Source organism: Muscardinus avellanarius (genome assembly GCF_963383645.1).
Source record: "Muscardinus avellanarius genome assembly, chromosome: 6".
In the NCBI taxonomy this organism is placed as follows: Eukaryota; Metazoa; Chordata; class Mammalia; order Rodentia; family Gliridae; genus Muscardinus; species Muscardinus avellanarius.
In genome coordinates, this window is record NC_137791.1 from 74638619 (window position 1) to 74657319 (window position 18701).

The 18701-nt window shown below is 33.8% G+C and overlaps 1 protein-coding gene across 2 annotated transcripts in view; it reads right to left on the reverse strand.

Moving 5' to 3' along the window:
* Nucleotides 1–18701, reverse strand: part of BMP2K (BMP2 inducible kinase) — a gene marked incomplete at both ends in the record, with an annotated part of 133298 nt that overhangs the window by 20459 nt on the left and 94138 nt on the right. The window contains 5 exons of one of the 2 annotated variants that reach the window (XM_080697852.1): nucleotides 3759–3869; nucleotides 12473–12630; nucleotides 14185–14369; nucleotides 15102–15200; nucleotides 16495–16688. In XM_080697852.1, the coding sequence (XP_080553978.1) occupies nucleotides 3759–3869; nucleotides 12473–12630; nucleotides 14185–14369; nucleotides 15102–15200; nucleotides 16495–16688 (747 nt within the window). The remainder of the gene's footprint in view (nucleotides 1–3758; nucleotides 3870–12472; nucleotides 12631–14184; nucleotides 14370–15101; nucleotides 15201–16494; nucleotides 16689–18701) is intronic. The other variant, XM_080697853.1, reaches the window with a different exon arrangement.

Sequence of the window (18701 nt, forward strand, 5' to 3'; positions counted from 1 at the left end):
TCTATTCATATAGCCACATACTGCTTAAAAACCAGGACAGACCAGGATGCTCTGGAAAATGTATTAGTTGATTTCATATGAATACCAGAGCATATATATACACACAAAGAGAACTATAGCATCAACAGGCAATGTAATATTTTTTTTCCCTTTCTGCTGGTCATTCAATATAGGACCTCACCATGCTAAGCTCACATTCCACCACTGGGCTATAGCTGTAGCTTTTGTTGATATGACCTTAATATAATCTATGGAACTGCAATCATGTATGTATGTGGTCCTACACTGACTGAAATATATGCTTCATGACTTACATGGTTGAGTGTGTTTGTGTGAGAGGGACCAAAAGTGTTATTAATTCAAATCTTTATTTCCCACAATAAAAAGTCCACAGGTATTAAGCTAAAATTGGGGATAAAAGGTTAAAAAAAAAAACTAGGAGAATAAGCATGATATATTGAAAGAATTAAAAAATTACCTCTAGAAAGTTTTAATAGAGATGGAGATTAGAGAAGTTTTCATCATAAACTATATACATATGTTAATAAAAATAAAGTTAAATTTAAAAATTATTTGGGGTACTTGAGACATTTAACTAGAGGGGTTTCAATCCCTACAACCAGAAACAAAAAACCCATACCCCAAAACACTCTTAGGCCAGGCACCAGACTCCTGTAGTCCCAGTTACTTGGGAGGCCAAGGTAGGTGGATCCCTTAAGACTAGAAGTTTGAAATCAACCTGGGCAAAGTAGCAAGAGTCCCTCTCAAAACCAGAACCAAACAAGACTTGGGGATGTAACTCAGTGGTAGAGCACTTGTCTAGCACGTACAAAGGCCTGGGTTCAATTGCCAGTGCTACAAACAAAAAGGTTATTTTGAAACATGAAGACAAACTAAAGAAACACAAAATGTAAACTGACCCATAACAATTTCAAAGGTAAAATTTTAAAGTTCTAACAGAGGTCTGGGGTTGTAACTCATGGTAGGGTACATGCAAAATTGAGGTCCTGGATTTGATCCCCAGAGCCAAAAAGTAAAATAAATAAATGAATAAATGAATAAATAAATAAATAAATAAATAAGCAAGCAAGCAAATTAAGTTCTAACAAAATATTTTAAATAAAAAGAGCAAGCAGAATTCCTAATAAAACTAGTATAAGAAACACAAGAGTCAGGACAGTGGTTCTTTCTAAATGTGTGTTAACGTTAGACTTAGAATTTGCTAAATTCTTACATCATTCTGCCACACAATTCATTTTATTCTCAAGTAGCAATTTCTATAGCCTACCTAAAATTAAATTGTTTAGTAATTGTCAACTCTCAAATTCAAGTAAGATGACATCACATACACTTACTCTGTACAGTGTATGCACACATACTTAGTAATTTCTCGCCATTCTGAGTCCTAGGCTTAGAAATCTCTAGATGCTTTTTTAAGTCTCACAATATTAGTTGTAGTATATTTTTAGTGGACAGTACTCATTTTTGTTTTTCCAACTTTTCCCTTGAGATTAGGGGGAGGATAGTTTTTGTTTCAATATATTCAATTAATTTTTGCTCTTAGAGAAAAATGAATGTCCCCCAGTATTTTATTTTCACCTAAAATTATATATGGCAATGTATATCTAAGCCTTAAAATGCATTGTCAGTGGCAATAAACTATTTTACATTTTTATTTTCATAATATATTTTGGATCTAATAAATATAAAATCAACAATGCTAACATATTGATCATTTTTTCTTCTGTCTGGAGGCACATTCCTCCTATAATCATACCTTCCTTCATTCCAGTCTATTCACTTAATTTTTCATAATAAAACTATGCTGGTGTTCATGTTTACACTGCCTAGAAAAATTTTTGGAGGGAGCCATATAGATCACATACACTACTTTTTAATGTCACAGTCCTAATGCTAAGAAATATGGTAAATACTTCTTATAGTTATAATATTTTCATACATTTAATAACTACTATTAGGTAGTTATTGGGCTATTAGGCAGGATCAAAGACAAGATAAGTCATGGTTTCAATACTCTCAATATGTTTCTAATCAAACAGGATTAAATATATTCAAAGTTAAACAAAATAACAGCCACAAGCAAACTCAAATCTGTGAGCACATTACTAATTTCAAAATCTCTTAGTCAACCTCAAAAAAATGGTGTCCAGGAAAAAGACTAAGGTCTACTCCAGTGCCTGGCTCTACCACTCATTTTATCAGGGTACTTTCAGAAGCTATTACAGAAAAAAAGAAGTAGGTAGTTAGCTACATTCAAACCTGAAAAAAACAATGCAACTACTAGAGTACAAAAAGGTGTTAGTCCTGAAACTGCTCTCTACATACAGACAAGTCACTGATTTCCAGGATCTTGAAAGCTGATAAAGACTATTTTTATTAGTACTAAAGAAAACACCTTATAACAGAATAGTAGGGATATGAGGAGGCACAACTGTGCAGATTAAATAAATGTATATAGCTAACTTTCCCAATTAAGGATGTCATGGCATCCATGAAAGAGACAACTTGAAGGAAGCAAGCAGAAAATAGCAAGAACATTGCTTTCAAAAAGACAGAGTAACATATACTGTGAAATCAGACACAGGCTGATAACTGTGGTCTATGTCCTGGATAACCAGATCTGAATGCTGAAAAGCTACACGTATCCACTAGAAATCCTGAACACTCAATTCTTATGATGGCTTTACACTTCTAACTTCTCCTTTGCTGCTATTCTTCCATGCCTTTTTAAAATGGTAGTGATAATGCTATTAAGATTTGGCCAAATGAGAATAAAACCAAAGAACATAGGTGACATATCTTGAATATTTTAAACTAAACTTTCACCATATAACAAAACATAATTTCTTCCAGAGATTTTCTTTTACCATGTTTAAAATTCATTTTTCCCTACTCTAGCCAGACACAAAAATTCATTTATGCCAAAGTGGAATCCTGTTCCAACATAGTATATTCCAAGTGTTAACTGGGTAATTACTTTGAAACTATTATTAAAATATTTTAAATAATGAGCAATATCAATATTTAAATTCAGGATTGAAATCAAAAGCTGGGATATTAAAAGAGTAGATAAAGTGTCTGTAACAAATACAAAATTGTTAATGCTTTTTAAGTTTAACTATATAAGAGCATATTGAAATTAGGAAAATAAATTTTCCCCAAAAAACCAAGTATAAAATCTTGAAATGACTTTCAAATATATAAAAGGGAATGATATTGTTTTTTTCTTTAACAGTATCAATACGAAATGTGAAAAGAAACATTCAAGTTTGTATAATGTAAATCAATTATTTTTCCTTGTTAGAAAAGGTACAACTGAATAACTCAATGAGATTAAGCTAGAAAGAATAGGGTGGATAAAGGTTAAAATAATTTTCTATTCTTTCTTTTCCTTTTTTTTTTTTTTTTTCTTTTTTGTTGTACTAGGGATTGAACCCAGGGGCAATTTACCTCTGAGGTACATCCCCAGCCCTATTTTTTTAGTCTTTATTTTGAAACAGAGTCTCACTGAGTTTTAGAGGGCCTTAGTCACTAAGTAGCTGAGGCTGGCCACAAACCTGTGATCCTCCTGTCTCAACTCCCAAGTACTGGGATTATAAGGATAAGCCACCATGCTAGGCTCTATTCTACTTTCTAGAACTACACCTGATTCTTACTTCTTCTTTAATTAATAAGGTGTTCTCATAGTGTTCTTGGCTGTATTTTTAATGATGGTAATGTTACATTATGTAACTTGCCTGAGTGAGAAATGAAAGGAACAGAACCAAAAGGATCTTCTGGAGGATGGTTATGTGGAGCAGAAAGTGGTTCTATATTCTTATCTGAGGATACTCTCTCCTCGAGCCTGTCTGCAAAAATAAGATGAAACAAAACAGAAAATAAAATAAAACAAAAATGGTCTTAAATAAAAAGTGATACTCTTCTGTATAAATAAAAGTGAAAATTAAACAAAGTAACAGCCTTTTTGAAAAATGTTCTATTGAGAGTTTCATTATTCTAACTAAGTACTAAGGCAAAGTCCTGAGTTTAATACACACTTGTTTCTACAAAGGCAAGTTTAACAATATAATCCTTGCAAGGTTCCTCTAAATTAACTTGATTATGTTAGTCTGGTTTAGTTAAACAATAATTGGCTGCAACTTGTAAAATAGTGGACCTAAATTTGAATCCTAGTTACTTGACAAAGACATATTTGTCAGAAAAAGAATTTTATAAGCAAAACATTGGAAGTGGTAGCTCATTCATAAAAGAGTTCTTATTTCTTGATAGCAATAAAAAGTAATTCACTACATTTATTACTACCGAACTTTTCACATAAGTGCACACACATACACACAAAGAGAAAAACACAGATAAAGACAGAACTTATCAATTCACTGAACAAATATTTGAGCATCTAGTATGTTCTAAGCTCTGTTTTAGGTAACTGGCAAAGAATATGAAACAAGACCCCTGACCTCATGTAGTTTATATGGTGCTATGGAAGATTAATAAGCAATGAACATAATACATATATAGAGAATGTTAAAATCTAATAAGGCTAAGAGAAAAATGTAGTGCAAAATAAAAGGATTTAGACAAACAGGCAGTAATAAATAGAGTGAATCTAAACAGTCACTAGGTGAGAATAGTTGGAAGCCAAGAAGTGACACCTGGGAAAAACAGCCCAGAAGAAGAACAGCCTGGTGAACTCCAAGACAGAAGCAGACCTGGTTTGTCTGAGGAGGAGCTTGTATATATTAATTGTCTACTAATGATTATATTTTCCCTGCTCTTAAACTCTTTACAGTGACACTAATGTTAGCTAAAATGTTCCTATTTTTTGTAGGCTGTCTCTTTCCTCTGATACTTAGCCACCAATATTATACTATTAGATAATTTGAGACTAATTTTGTCATATATTTTAAGTATTCCCAAGACTAGACCTTCAGTTCATAGCCAAAGTGATCCCATTATATTCAGGCATGCCTATCCTCAAGAAATCTTTGGGTAAATTATGTTAGTTTCAATGAAATTCTAAGGGACTACAGGGAGGGGTAGGGGAATTCAAGTCAATTTGGAACTTATAAAAACGACTTGAAACTTCAGAGCGAAGCAAAAGCCCCAAGGTAAAGCAGCATCTCCTATGACAATGCTACTGAAATTGAATGTGCATTCCAATTATCTGGGATTTGTGAAAATGCAGATTCTGTTCCACAGGTGTGGGGGGCATACTGAGACTCTGCACCTCAACAAGCTCCCTGCTGATGCGACCACTGCTCCAAGCAACATTTTTTTGTGTGTGTGGCACTTGGAATTGAAACCAGAGGCATTCTACCTCTGAGCTAAATCTCCAGCTCAATTTTATTTCTAACTTGGTAACAGGGTCTCACTAAGTGCAGAGGGCCTTACTAAGTTGTCGGAGCTGTCCTTGAACCAAACCTGAGATTACAAGAGTGCACCACCACGCCAGGCTTGAACAGCACACTCTTGAGAAGGCAAGACCCTGGAGAACATAGTGTCCCAGAAGTATTTAATTATTCCTATGGACAACTAACTTTCTAAACGCCTTTAGAACAAATACAATTACCAGTTTTTACAGCTTAGACAAACTCTGACTTCCACATGACACTTTCGGCTGTTAAAAATTTTACATATTTGTTGAAATGCTAATATATTCTGCTGAGGTGTGAAGTCGTGATAAAGAGTTGAACACACCTGACAAATGACTATAGAAAAAAAAAGTTCTTAAAATTAAGTGCTAAGAGCCAGGCATAGTGGTGCATGCTTGTAATCCCAGTATTTAGGAGACTGAGACAGGAGGATCACAGGTTCTCGGCCAGCCTCAACTACTTAGTAAGGCCCTCTGCAACTTAGTGAGACCTTGTTTCAAAATAAAGAATAAAAAATAAGGCTGAGGGTATAGCTCAAAAACAGAATATCCCTGGGTTCAATTCCCAGTACCACAAAAAAAAATTAAAAAATAAAAAATTAAGTGCTAAATACTTTTCAAATCCAATATTAAAATGAATAATGGAATTTTAAGTATTAATTTTAAAGATATTAACTGTATATTTAATTTAGAAAATCAACAACAAATGGTCATTTCATGAAGTTTTTTTCATACTTTATTGTTAAAATACCTAGTAAAGAGAAGCTCAATTCATAGCTTATTTATGAAAAAAGTAATTTTGGAGAATAATTTATAAAATAAAGGGTTCCTAACTAGTGGGAAGCCATAATCAGACCTAGATTATGCTTATATCCGAATCCTCCTACATTTCCCCACTTTTTTTTTTTTTTTTGGTGGTACTGGGGTTCCTGGAAGCCCTTCTACCTCCAGGCTACACTCCCAGACCTATTTTATATTTTTATTTGGAAACAGGGTCTCTTAAGCCAGTGAGGCTGACTTTGAACCTGCAAAATCCTCCTGTCTCTGCTTCCCAAGCACAGGGCTTACAAGCGTGTGCCACCACGCCTGGCGTGCTTCCCCACCATTTCCCAAATTCTGGTGTATAAAATAGTGAAGACAAAGGATAGAGAGAGTAGAAAATAACAAATGGGAGAAACTAATTCAGAATAATAGGAATCTCCTAGACCTCACTTTTGAAAATGAATAAAGACTGCCAGGCGTGGTGACACACCCTCGTAATCCCTGTGCTTGGGAGGTGGAGACAGGAGGATCTTGCAGGTTCAAAGCCAGCCTCACTGGCTTAAGAGACCCTGTTTCCAAATAAAAATATAAAATAGGTCTGGGAGTGTAGCCCAGAGTGTAGCCTGGGAGTGTAGTTCCTGGTAGAAGGGCTTCCAGGAACCGGAGTACCACCAAAAAAAAAAAAAAAGACTAACAGTATGTGTTTACTGAATTAGGACCAGACTTCCTTGCTTCCTCAACCATCTACATCATAATTGCCAGGATTCCTATATAAAATGCAGTTAGTTACCTGAACCCTACTATGGACTTTATCAGATTATTTGAGTAAGAATTTGGGAAAACATATTTAAACATCTTTCCAAGTTTATACGTCACTACTCTTACTCTAACACCAATGCTTCCAAGTTTATAAAACTTCAGAATTACTATTAAGGCTCTCTGAATTCTTATGTACCTGATATATCGTCTCCATCAACACACAGTAAATTTACAGTAAATATATAAACAGCCCTGTATAGTTAGGACAAAAGTACAAACAATATCATGTAGAGGTTAACTAATTTTTATATAGGAGTCCAAAGATGTAAAAATATGAGACACTGCTCTATGCAGAGATCATTTATATAATTGTTTTAAACAAAATGGGAATTTATAATAAAATGAATCATGTTCTCTTGTTTCACAAAAAATGGACCAACTTTTAATGGATTTTTTTTTTCAAATCATTTGAGCTTCTAAAGTTTACATGATAATCTGGGTCCTCAGACTCAAAATATAAAATAAATATGCATATGATCCAGGCACAATGGCACATGCCTCTCATCCTAGTTCTTGGAAGGCGGAGACAGGAGGATCAAAGGTTTGAAGACAGCACACAGTAACTTAGTGAGACCATTTCAAAATAAAAAATAAAAAAGACTGGGGGTGTACCTCAGAGGTAGAGCACCACTGAGTTCTATTCCCAGTACCACACACACAAAAAAAATACACATTAATTTTAAACAATTATCTAAATAAAAATAAAATGGTTATGTACAGCTACCCTGCAAATACAGTCACCCCTAAAATGTATTTAATTACCATTTTCAAATGACAGGTTTTCTTTAGATTAAAACAAAGCTTAAGTTTGATTGGTCTAATATAATAAACTTACCTCCTCCTGCCTCCAAAATCAATTGTGTTGGCAAATAAAAACAGCATCTTTTTAAGAATTTTAATGAATACAAATGGCAAAAATACAGAATTTACCCAGGCATGGAGACCCACACTTTTAATCCCAGTATTTAGAAGGCTGTGACCAGAGGATAGCAGGTTTGAGGATAGCCTCAGCAAGTATTGAGACTCTCATTAACCTAGTAAGACCTTTTCAAATAAAAACAAAATAGGGCTGGAGGTGTAGCTCAGAGGTAAAATGCCCCTGGGTTCAATCTCCAGTAAAACACACACACACACACACACACACACACACACACACACACACACACACACACTATAAGATTTAAAAATCCCAGGATCAATGTATATTCCATAATATCATCATAAAATTAAAATACTCTAAAAAATTAATTCTCCTGCTTAGATTAATGGCTTAAAGGCCAAAAGGCTTATGAATAAGGTTTTAAAGAGCAGTCTTCTGATACTCTTGAAAATATTCTAATATACCTGAAAAGATGTGCTACTCTACATCAAAGGCACAGTAAGGTGAATGAGCTAAAAAAAAATAGTGATGATTAATACTTAATAATGGGCTAACTACAGATTCAAACATTTGTATCTATTTTATTTTGTGGCTTCATATATAAAACAATTAACATACTCAGAATTACAAAGCCACCTCTCATTAGTATCTTCCTTTTACGTTTTTATGCAATTTTAAATATAAACAATAAACCAAGAAATCTCATTATTATTATTGTTATTATTTTTATGTGGGGGGGGCACTGAGAATTGAACCCAAGGGCATTCTGCCTCTGAGCTACACTCCCAGCCCTATTTTATTTTTATTTTGAAACAGGATCTCGCTGGGTCTCACTACTTGCTAAAAGTGCCCTTGGACCTGCCATCCTCCTGTCTCAGCTTCCCAAGTACTAGGATTACAGGTATGTACAACCACACCCAGCTAAGATTATTCTTAATTAACATTTAGAACTACACAACTATCTGAACAAGCAACAAGATAATTACTGTCTAATGTGTTAAATATTATGATGATTAGATTTCTAAAACTTACATGCCAAATGTTTTGAGTACAAAAGACAAATACGAGCTTAAATTTTTTTAATTAATTTTTATTGATCAACTTTTAATCAAAATTTTTTTATAAAATCCGTGGGGGGGTACTGGAGATGAAACCCAGTAACCTTCTACTTCCAGGCTATACCCACTAACCTATTTTTTATATTTTATTTGGAAACACGGTCTCACTAAGTTGCTAAGAGTCTCACTAGGCTGCTGAGGCTGGTTTCGAACATGCAATCCTCCTGTCTCAGCCTTTCAAGTACTGGGATTACAAGCATGCTTTTTACTTAATACTTAATCTTGATTTAATATATTATATATAATGTATTTAATGTATTGGTCTTAACCAATAAAACTTCTGAACATAAATACGTTCATTTACACTGAAAATAAAAGCAAAACTAATTTTATATGTTAAATGCTTTTACTTGTATATAAAACCAATTGATTTCCTAAAGATCACTAAAAAAGGGTTATTGATTACTAGCATTTTAGAATTAAAATATCTGAAAATACTATTATGATATTAAAATCATATTCTAAATAATACACACAAGTAAAATATTTCCTAGACAGCATACTCTTTTTTCTTTTTTGTTCTAAGGAAATAACCATGTATCAATTGAAAAGTAAAAGTTCACATGGCATATATCATTCTGAGTATGGCTACCTTGGCAACCATTACATTATTATGTGGAAAATTCCTACTTTTTTTTTGTGTGTGTGGTACTGGGGATGAAACCCAGGAGCTATACCCCCAGCCCTATTTTCTTATTCTTTATTTTGAAATAGGGTCTCACTGAGTTGCAAAGGGCCTCACTGAGTAGTTGAGGTTAGCCACAAACCGCGATCCTCCTATCTCAGCCTCCAAATGCTAGGATTACAAGCATATGCTACCACACCCGGCTCAATGCCTATATTTTTTTAAGGATCATATAAAGGTTTTCAGTCTCTCATTGGAAAATATTTTATCAACTAAATATTATTTTAGAAATGACTTTTAATAAATGTCTAAGTCAAGAAAAAAGTACAAATACCATTTTGGCATTTCAAATTCATTAGTAGTTTATTTCCTTATTTTACAAAAAGGTTTTAGGGACAGAAGAACCAACCAATAATGACCGACCATCAATTATCATGTCACAGTTAGTCTTCTACAGAAATTCTTTTAAGTTTCTGGAAGAGATCTTTTGCCTATTAGTATCAAGTAAACCCTCGCAAATAGGTCATACATTACATTAAATATGTGATCTTATTATTAATCTTGTAATATATTGTACTAAAGAGATTAAAGATGCCTGAATATTACAGTTAAATGAAACTATAGGAGGAAATGTTTCATAACTACATTGTATACATCACTGATTTCTTTATAAGTTTTATTAAAGATGTTTCACCTTCTTTGAACACCATAACAATAACTATTAATTATCAATGAAAAACAGACATTTTTTCCATCTACTTTCTTGCTGTCATTGTCCTTTCTGCTGTTAATATGCTTGTCCAACAAAGCCCATTCTAACCTGATTTTTAAGCTACCAACTGGGAAACTTAAGAATTTAGATGTGCCAGCTAAAGGCCAAACTTCTTATGTCAGATGCCAAAGACCTGTACAAAGTTAGGAAGGGGAAAGTGGCACTTGTTTACTGAGTGCCCAGACTCTTTACAAACATTATTTCATTCCGTTCTCCTGACAACCTTGAGTTAGACACCACTCACCCCAGTTTACAAAGGAGGAAGTAAGAATAACAGCAGCTGAGTGAGTTTCCTGAGATTGCAATCTAATTAAATGCCATTGTCGGGGATTGGAATTCATCTTTTCTGGTCATGTGCTGAATAAAACCCAAATGCCTAATGACAATGATTTCAGGAACACAGGGACCACCTACATGTCTTTCCAAATGGCAGAGCTTGTCCAAGTCTGACTGTCAGCTAAGTCCTTCCTGCACTTTCATTTGGAACCTAATCTTTCTATAATTAATACTGCAATGAAGCCTGAATTTTCTTTGGCATACATGTGTGCATAAATACATGCTTATCTGACCATGAAGTTTGAAAATAAATAGCTAATTGAACACTGTAAAGCTAACCCTATAAAATTACACATACAAGTATATTCAACGTACCATTTTGCCTATGCCAAATAAATAAAATTTAGGTTTAACTACAAATTCTCAGAGCACAGAATTTCACATTTTATTAAGTTCAAAATAATTTGAATCTATTACCTAATCCATACATTGATTTATTTAACACACATTTCTCTTACCCAAGAAGTAGAAAATATTATTTAGCAAACCCTTGTCAGAACACATTAAAATTAATACCTTCAGCTTTTAAAATAACTGTATAAGTTCCTGCCAAAAGAAAGAGATATTTTCTTTTCTTTTTCAAAACCTCACTTTGGGGGATGTTCAACATAAATTCTAGGAAAAATGTCAAACAAAAAAGTTGTGGTTTAAAAAAAATTTAATAAGGTATAAGACTGGTCTTACCAAAGTTAACAAACCTTTATTAAGGGCTCAAAACTCTTTTGTATCTACATTTAATCATCAATTAAATTTTCATTATATATAACCATTATGTAAAATACAAACTTAAATCCTAAGCAACTATTATTACAAAAAGGTAAGGCATTTGTAAGGTTTACATAAAATATATACCTATCTGGATTAAAGAATTTCATCTATTAAATGTATTCATAAGGCCAGGTATCTAAATAAAATAGAAACTAGAAACTGGAGACTATTAGGACCTCCTTTCACATACAAAAGGGGGAAAACACACACACAGCTTCAGAAACTTGGAAGTTAGATTATCTAAACACTCCAGAAGTATTTTGCTCCTATTTTGCAACCTCTTCAAAACATTCCACATCCCTCTTCCAAATAAGAACATTTCTAAAATATATATAGTGAGGACTGATATATATATATATAGTTATAGGTATAGGTATAGTTATAGATATATACATGTATGTATGTTAGATAGCTTAAGAAAAGGCAAAGATTCCAAGTAAAAACATTGAGATGTGATTTAAAGTAAAAAATAATTTATTTAATTTTTGCCATATCAGGACAACAAAGCAGCCCTTTTACGTAAGTTGCCACTCATTAAAAGAGCATTACAAAACATTAACATAATGCATTAGCCCATGTTTTCTTTCAGGCATTTTCAAAGGGCATCTCAGACCTACAATATTTTCTATTAAGTGTGCAAGAATACAGCTGCAAAATGGTTAGTAAGGCAAAATACTAATGTCTCTCCCTTTTTATTTGAACATTAATTTCCATGTATAGGATATTTTAATTTAACATTCATAGATATGCAGTATTACGTGTTAAGATATCAGCATACTATTAGCAATCTTGGGCTTAACAGCTACTATAAAGCAATTAATTTCTAATGCACACAACATAGTTTTAGTAGTATGTATTAAAGAAGATGGCCTGAATTTTGCCCTCAAATGCACAAAAAGAATTTTGTGTACACTACCTCAAAACAGTCTTTGGCCTTGCTGAATAATTATGTGGCTGTCAATTTACTGTGAAGCAAAATAAGCCTTCAAGTGTCCCTTACTTGATCTTAGAAGGTCAAATTCTCTGTCCAACAGTTCCTCTTCTGTTAACTTGGAGAAATTGTCCTCTCCAAAAGGATTCCACCCTGACATATCAGGTGGATTACTGATGTTCTTCTGATTTGTAAAATTTGCAACTGCCTCTTTCTCAGCAACTGACCTAGTATAATAATTGAAAGAGGAAAAAATAAGAAAAAATTAAAATTAAGAAAAATGTACAGTGCCTAGTTCATTTTTTTTTTTTTTTTTTGGTGGTACTGGGGTTCCTGGAAGCCCTTCTACCTCTGGGCTACGCTCCCAGACCTATTTTATATTTTTGAAACAGGGTCTCTTACGCCAGCGCGGCTGGCTTCGAACCTGCGCGATCCTCCTGTCTCCGCCTCCCAAGCGCGGGGATTACAAGCGTGCGCCACCACGCCCGGCTCTAGTTCATATTTTTTATAAGCACTTGGAAAACCAGATCATTTTATTGCAGTTGTGATGGGAGATAAAGGAAATGGAGAGAGAACACCCTGGGCTCTGAACCATCCCCATAAAGTATACTAGCTCCAAAATCACAGGCATGCTACCTCTATCATCACCTATCGAAAGTCTCTAGCTCTATAATCACCTATAGAAAGTCTCTAGCTGTGTTCCTTTACCCCTCTATGCCTCAGCTTTCTCATTTGTTAGAAAGAAATGACAGGATCTTCTTTAGAGAACCAACCTTCCTTCCTTCCTTCCCTCTGTCCCTCCCTTCCTTCCTTTCTTCCTTTTTTCTTGGTACCTAGAAATTGAACCCAGGGGCAGTCTAACTCTGAGCTACATCCCCCAGCACTATTTTGTTAGTCTGAAACAGGGTCTCACTAAGTATTCTACTGATGTTGCTGTTTCTCATGCCTACCTCCCCACTGAAGTTTGTGAACACCCTTTTCTAGCTAATGATTCAAATCCTGACAGTGTTGTATAAGAACTATAATATTCCAGTAACTTAAGTCTAATAGCTACTTTCTCATATGTATTTAAGAACAACAAAAAGCACTTAATAACTCTTATTTACAAGATCCTAAAGAACTTAGCATATCATATCTAAGTGTGAAAAATATGAATATAGTTCTTCAGTTTTTCATAATGCTTTCCAAATGAATTATCCATAAAAACTCACTCCATTAAAGAGGCAAATTTCAGCTAAATTCCCCAACTATGCTAGGGTAACAGTAAGTGATATATTAAAAAAATTTTTGTCCCAGTTTAAACCAAATTAGACATTTATGAGTAAACAGTTGAATTAAGTGAACGTACTAGCATATAATTAGAAAAAGTTAACTTCTATAACAAGAATTATTTTATTTTATGGTGATATAACAGTCATTATTTATTTATAAAACTTTTCCAAAATAGAACAAGAATTATTTTAAACTACAAAAGTAGCTTATTATGTTTTTGTTTCTACTTCAATTACAAAGAATGCCTTTACATACAAGCCAATAATTTCCTGTAATAGCCCTAAATGCTGTTACATATTGCTAAGCCTTATCTATAAATAGCAATTAGCAGAATTAACTGATGGCAATGGAAGGATGAGGATGCACAGAGACTAGTAGAGAGAACCAAGAAGAGAAAAAGGCAACATTACAGAAGATGGACTACTTCAAGAGCAACTTAAATAGTTGCCACTCAACAATACATCTACTTCCATAATAATTTGTTTTGTATTAACTGGAAAAATACTTACCTATTGGCACTATACGCGGAGTTCATTATGGTTCCAACCTGAGCTGGAAGTGATGAAGGGTAGGAAACTAAGGCTGGTGAGAACTCTTGAGGGGAGGTAAGATATTCAGGTGATGCCTGCTGTTGGGACGGGTGATGCTGAGTTAGCATCTGCTGCTGCAAGAAAGCCTGCTGATAGTGCTGCATCTGAAACAAGAAATGACACTATCCAGATCAATGCTCAAGTCACTAAGCACTGAAGCAGTGCATCTTATAATGTTCCTTCCTTTTCATGCTGATGACCAAACCAGAAACCTAGAAAATAATGTATATTTGAAAGAGTAACTTTGTTACTAAAAAACAACTGGATGAATTTTATCTATTCAATTAGTCATGAAGGTAGGTTCACAGCCAGACGAAAAATTCTCCTTCAAGTATTTTAAGAAAAAAAAATGAGAGTCCCTAGTAGGCTCATTGCTATAAAAAGTGTCAAACTATTCTTTTTATAATTCTTTTATTTTATTTTTTAATGGTGCATTGTAAACATACATCATGATGAAGTTCAGAGTGATAGAGGCATACATGCACACAGCACTCAGTGAGTTAGACTATTCTTTGAAACAAATGTACTTTGCCTTTGAGTTTCATTTTTACTCAACATATATTTACTGAAGAGACATACTGGCAAGGATTACAGGTAACAGATCATTTCCCTTAGATTATCAAAAAGTATATTATTAGTCAGAATATGCCATACAGGTATCATAGTTCAGCACAATTTAAGACTGCTAGAGAATATATGTCTTCAATAAAATACATATCAATAAACTCACTTAAGCTGATTTTCAATTACTAAATCCAAATCAGCATTCATATTGTGAATCTCAACATTATAATGCATATCCAGAGAGAAATCTCTAAAAACTATATTACACTTACCACTGTAGGGTATTGTGATGGAGGAGGTTGTGGCTGATATACTGAGTGCATTAAAAACTGTTGTTGAAGTATCTGCTGCTGCTGCATTGCATGCTGATACTACAGTGAGAAAGAAAAAAACTAATTAATATTATTCATGCAATTTTGATGCCAGTTCTTTTTTAAAGTACTGACCTTACAGCTGGGTGTGATAGCACAAGCCTGTAATCCCAGTACTTGGTAGGCTATGACAGGAGGATCACAGGTTCAAGGACAGCCTCAGCAAGTAGTGAGACTCTCATCGACCTAGTGAGGCCCTGTTTCTAAATAAGAAATAAAACTGGGTTGGGGGTAGTAGCTCAAAGGTAGAATGCTTCTAGGTTCAATCCCTAGTACCACAAGAAAAAAGTACTGACCTTACCATAACAACAATATTAAAAACCAGTAAGCCAAACACTAGTACAAACTATGGTCTTTTAAGTGACTATTAACTTATATATGCTTATCAAATTGGTTTTAAAATTATCAATAAAAAATAACTAATTCAAATAAAATCATATTCAGCATAATATAAGATTATCTGTAAAAAAGGCAACATTTTTTATCATCTTTTCCTAATTGATGGAGGCTGCTGAAGTGACTTCTGATCAGGACCCATTACAATAAATCTCCACTCTTCTCTACCTCCCCCCGCTTCAATGGTGTCTGGCAATCCTATAGCACCACTTACTTACACTCTCCATTCTGCCTACATAAATCAATGTTAGAGGAGAGTGATACCCATTAGAGGTGTCATGCATATAACTGGCTCAAATATTTCATAAAATGGTAAATGATGATGATAACAGTAGTTCAACTTAAAATAGCTTAGTGAAACTTGAAAACTACGGGTTCTGATGAGGCAGAGGACAGAATAGATCATATGCCCATTTTTTTTCCTGTGGTCCTTCCAAATCTAAATGCCTCCTCTTGCCCCCATGTCAATCCAGTCAAAAAAAGAAAAATTAAAACTGAAAGAGAACAAAATCTTAAGACAACGCTACTTGAAAAGACTTTCTACAATAGCATCACTATTCAATAAATTCAAATATCATGAATTTATTCATGATATTATTCATGATGAGTATTATTTAATAATACTCATCATTAACTATGATGCTTATTTCTAAATATCAAATGACTAGATGAACATTCTTTTCTTCATAAGGCCATGATGCAACCTATTTTAACAGAGTATTCCTAAAGTAGCTCATCAAATGCAAATTAAATACATATTCCTTAATAATCAGAAGTTGGGGGAAATGTCTACTTAAATCTAGTTCAAAATACCCATGATATGAAGAATTAAATAATATTTAATAGTAGCATGAATTTCACAATGCTATTGTCATATCTAAAGGAACAAAAGGATTACCTGCTGCATATAAGCATCCTGAAGTAGCTGATGCTGCTGTTGCTGCTGGTGAGGATGACGATGCTGTAAATGAAATTGCTGTAATCTCCAATCTCCCTGCTGTAGTTGCTGAAGTACTCTATGCTGCTGTGTTGGCTGCTGAGCGGGCCCCTGACTCAGTAAAGTTTCAGGGCCATTTCCAGGTCTCATTGTTCCTAAGATAGGTTGTCAAAAACTTATATTAGCAAACAAATTATTTCAAAAGATGGCAAGATTTCAATAACTGCTCTAACTAAAGGAAGTTATATCTTATTTTATATAGAGAAATTTCTATATGCATATAACCTAACAGAATTAGTTTCCATAATTATAATTGCCCAGGAAACTTAATTTTCTCATCTACAACTCTAAACAAGATCTTAGAAATATTTTGTTTCCTGCTTCATGTCTCCATGAGCATCGCAGCCATATTACTTTGTTCTACGCATCATATTTATGACCATGTACCTTTACCAACAGGATTCTCTCAGTCAAGAATACTACTTTCTACTTGCTAATTTTTTTCCCTGTCAAGTTTAAGGAGGCTCTTTTTGTCTTCTATCTTTCCTTGACTTAAAATAAAATTTCATATTTCCATAAAAATAGATTAATCAAATCTCTTGTCTCTTCATTTCATTCTTTCTTACACATGTTAACCAGGGTCTGAGGGATAGAGTGATGTCTTATTCATTGTTAAAGACCCATGGAGCCTTTTACATAAAAGTTACTAAATATGTGCTTCCTGTAGTGAATTTATTAACACTGTCTCCTAAATGAATGTTTATTTGTAAGTCCCATAAATTTTACCCTATAAAAATTCCAAACTTTTGAAATTACCTAAAGAAAGACATCTACAAAAGATATAAAAAAGAAATATAACACACTAATATAATTTATATGTTCTCTTCCAATGACTTACTCTAAATTTAAATACAGCTGCTATTTTTTTGGATGTTTTATGCCCCCCCAAAGGTCCATGTGTTAAAAATTTGGTCTCCATAGTTTCACTACTGGGAAGTGATAGAACTTTTAGGAAGTGGGCTCTAGTGGAGGTTCTTAGGGAACTGAGGGAATGTCCCTGAAAGAACTGTGGATCCTAGCCTCTTCATCCTAGCCATGAGGGACTGACATTGTTAATACTGGTGGGAATCTGGGGAGTATTTTTGGACGGCAATTTGGCAGTATCTAACAAATTTTAAATAAATATACTTTATAATACAGTCCTCAGAGAAATACTCTGACATGTAAACTAATAATGGGCTGTAAGAATTGTTAATGTAAGTGCTAAGGGTATAATTTTCTGGTAGAAAATGATATCAAGTCTACTTTGCCCCCATGCCATTTTACATATCAAATTGTGGTAGTTCTCACTTTCTTCTCCTGGGACAATAAAGAATTCAGGATTTGACTTTCAGATTAAAAAAAAAATGGGTTGTAAAGATGCTCACCACATATGTTCCTATTAATAATATGAAATACAGAAAATATCCCTAATAGTTATATAAACTATGGTATATTCATAGTATAGAATACCATACAAAAGATCTATATGTACTGATGAACAAAGCTTTCTGAAACATATGAAGGGGAAAATCAAGTTGCAAAATATATATATACATATAAACATATATATAGCATGAATTTATTTATGTTACTGACAACATGAATTAGGTATAAGTAACCCATGTTGTCATTAACAAATACACATACACATAAAAACGTAAAAAAGGATTAAGAGGATGCACACTAAACTGCTGGTAGTTAACTCCTGGAAGAAAAAAAGAAGACTTTTACATTTATCTTTGAATATTTCTGTAATATCTGAGTATTTTAAAGGAAAATATTCATATGCTACTTTTTTTTTTGGTGGGACTAGGGATGGAACCCAGGGGACATTCTACCTCTGAGCTATACCCTCAGCCCTATTTTTTATTCTTTATTTTGAAACAGGGTTTCACTAAATGCAGAGGACCTCACTAAGTAGTTGAGGCTGGCCAAAATCTACAATCCTCTTGTCTCAGCTTCTCAAGTACTGGGATTACAAGCATGCACCACCACATCTGGCTACTACTTTTTATTTGAAAGGAGGAAGAAATGCTAAAAAGATGTATATATCAGGAAGAAAGGTGTAATTTTTCTAACTTGTGCTAGAAGCATCTAAAAAGAGAGAGAGAAAAAATATATAGCTC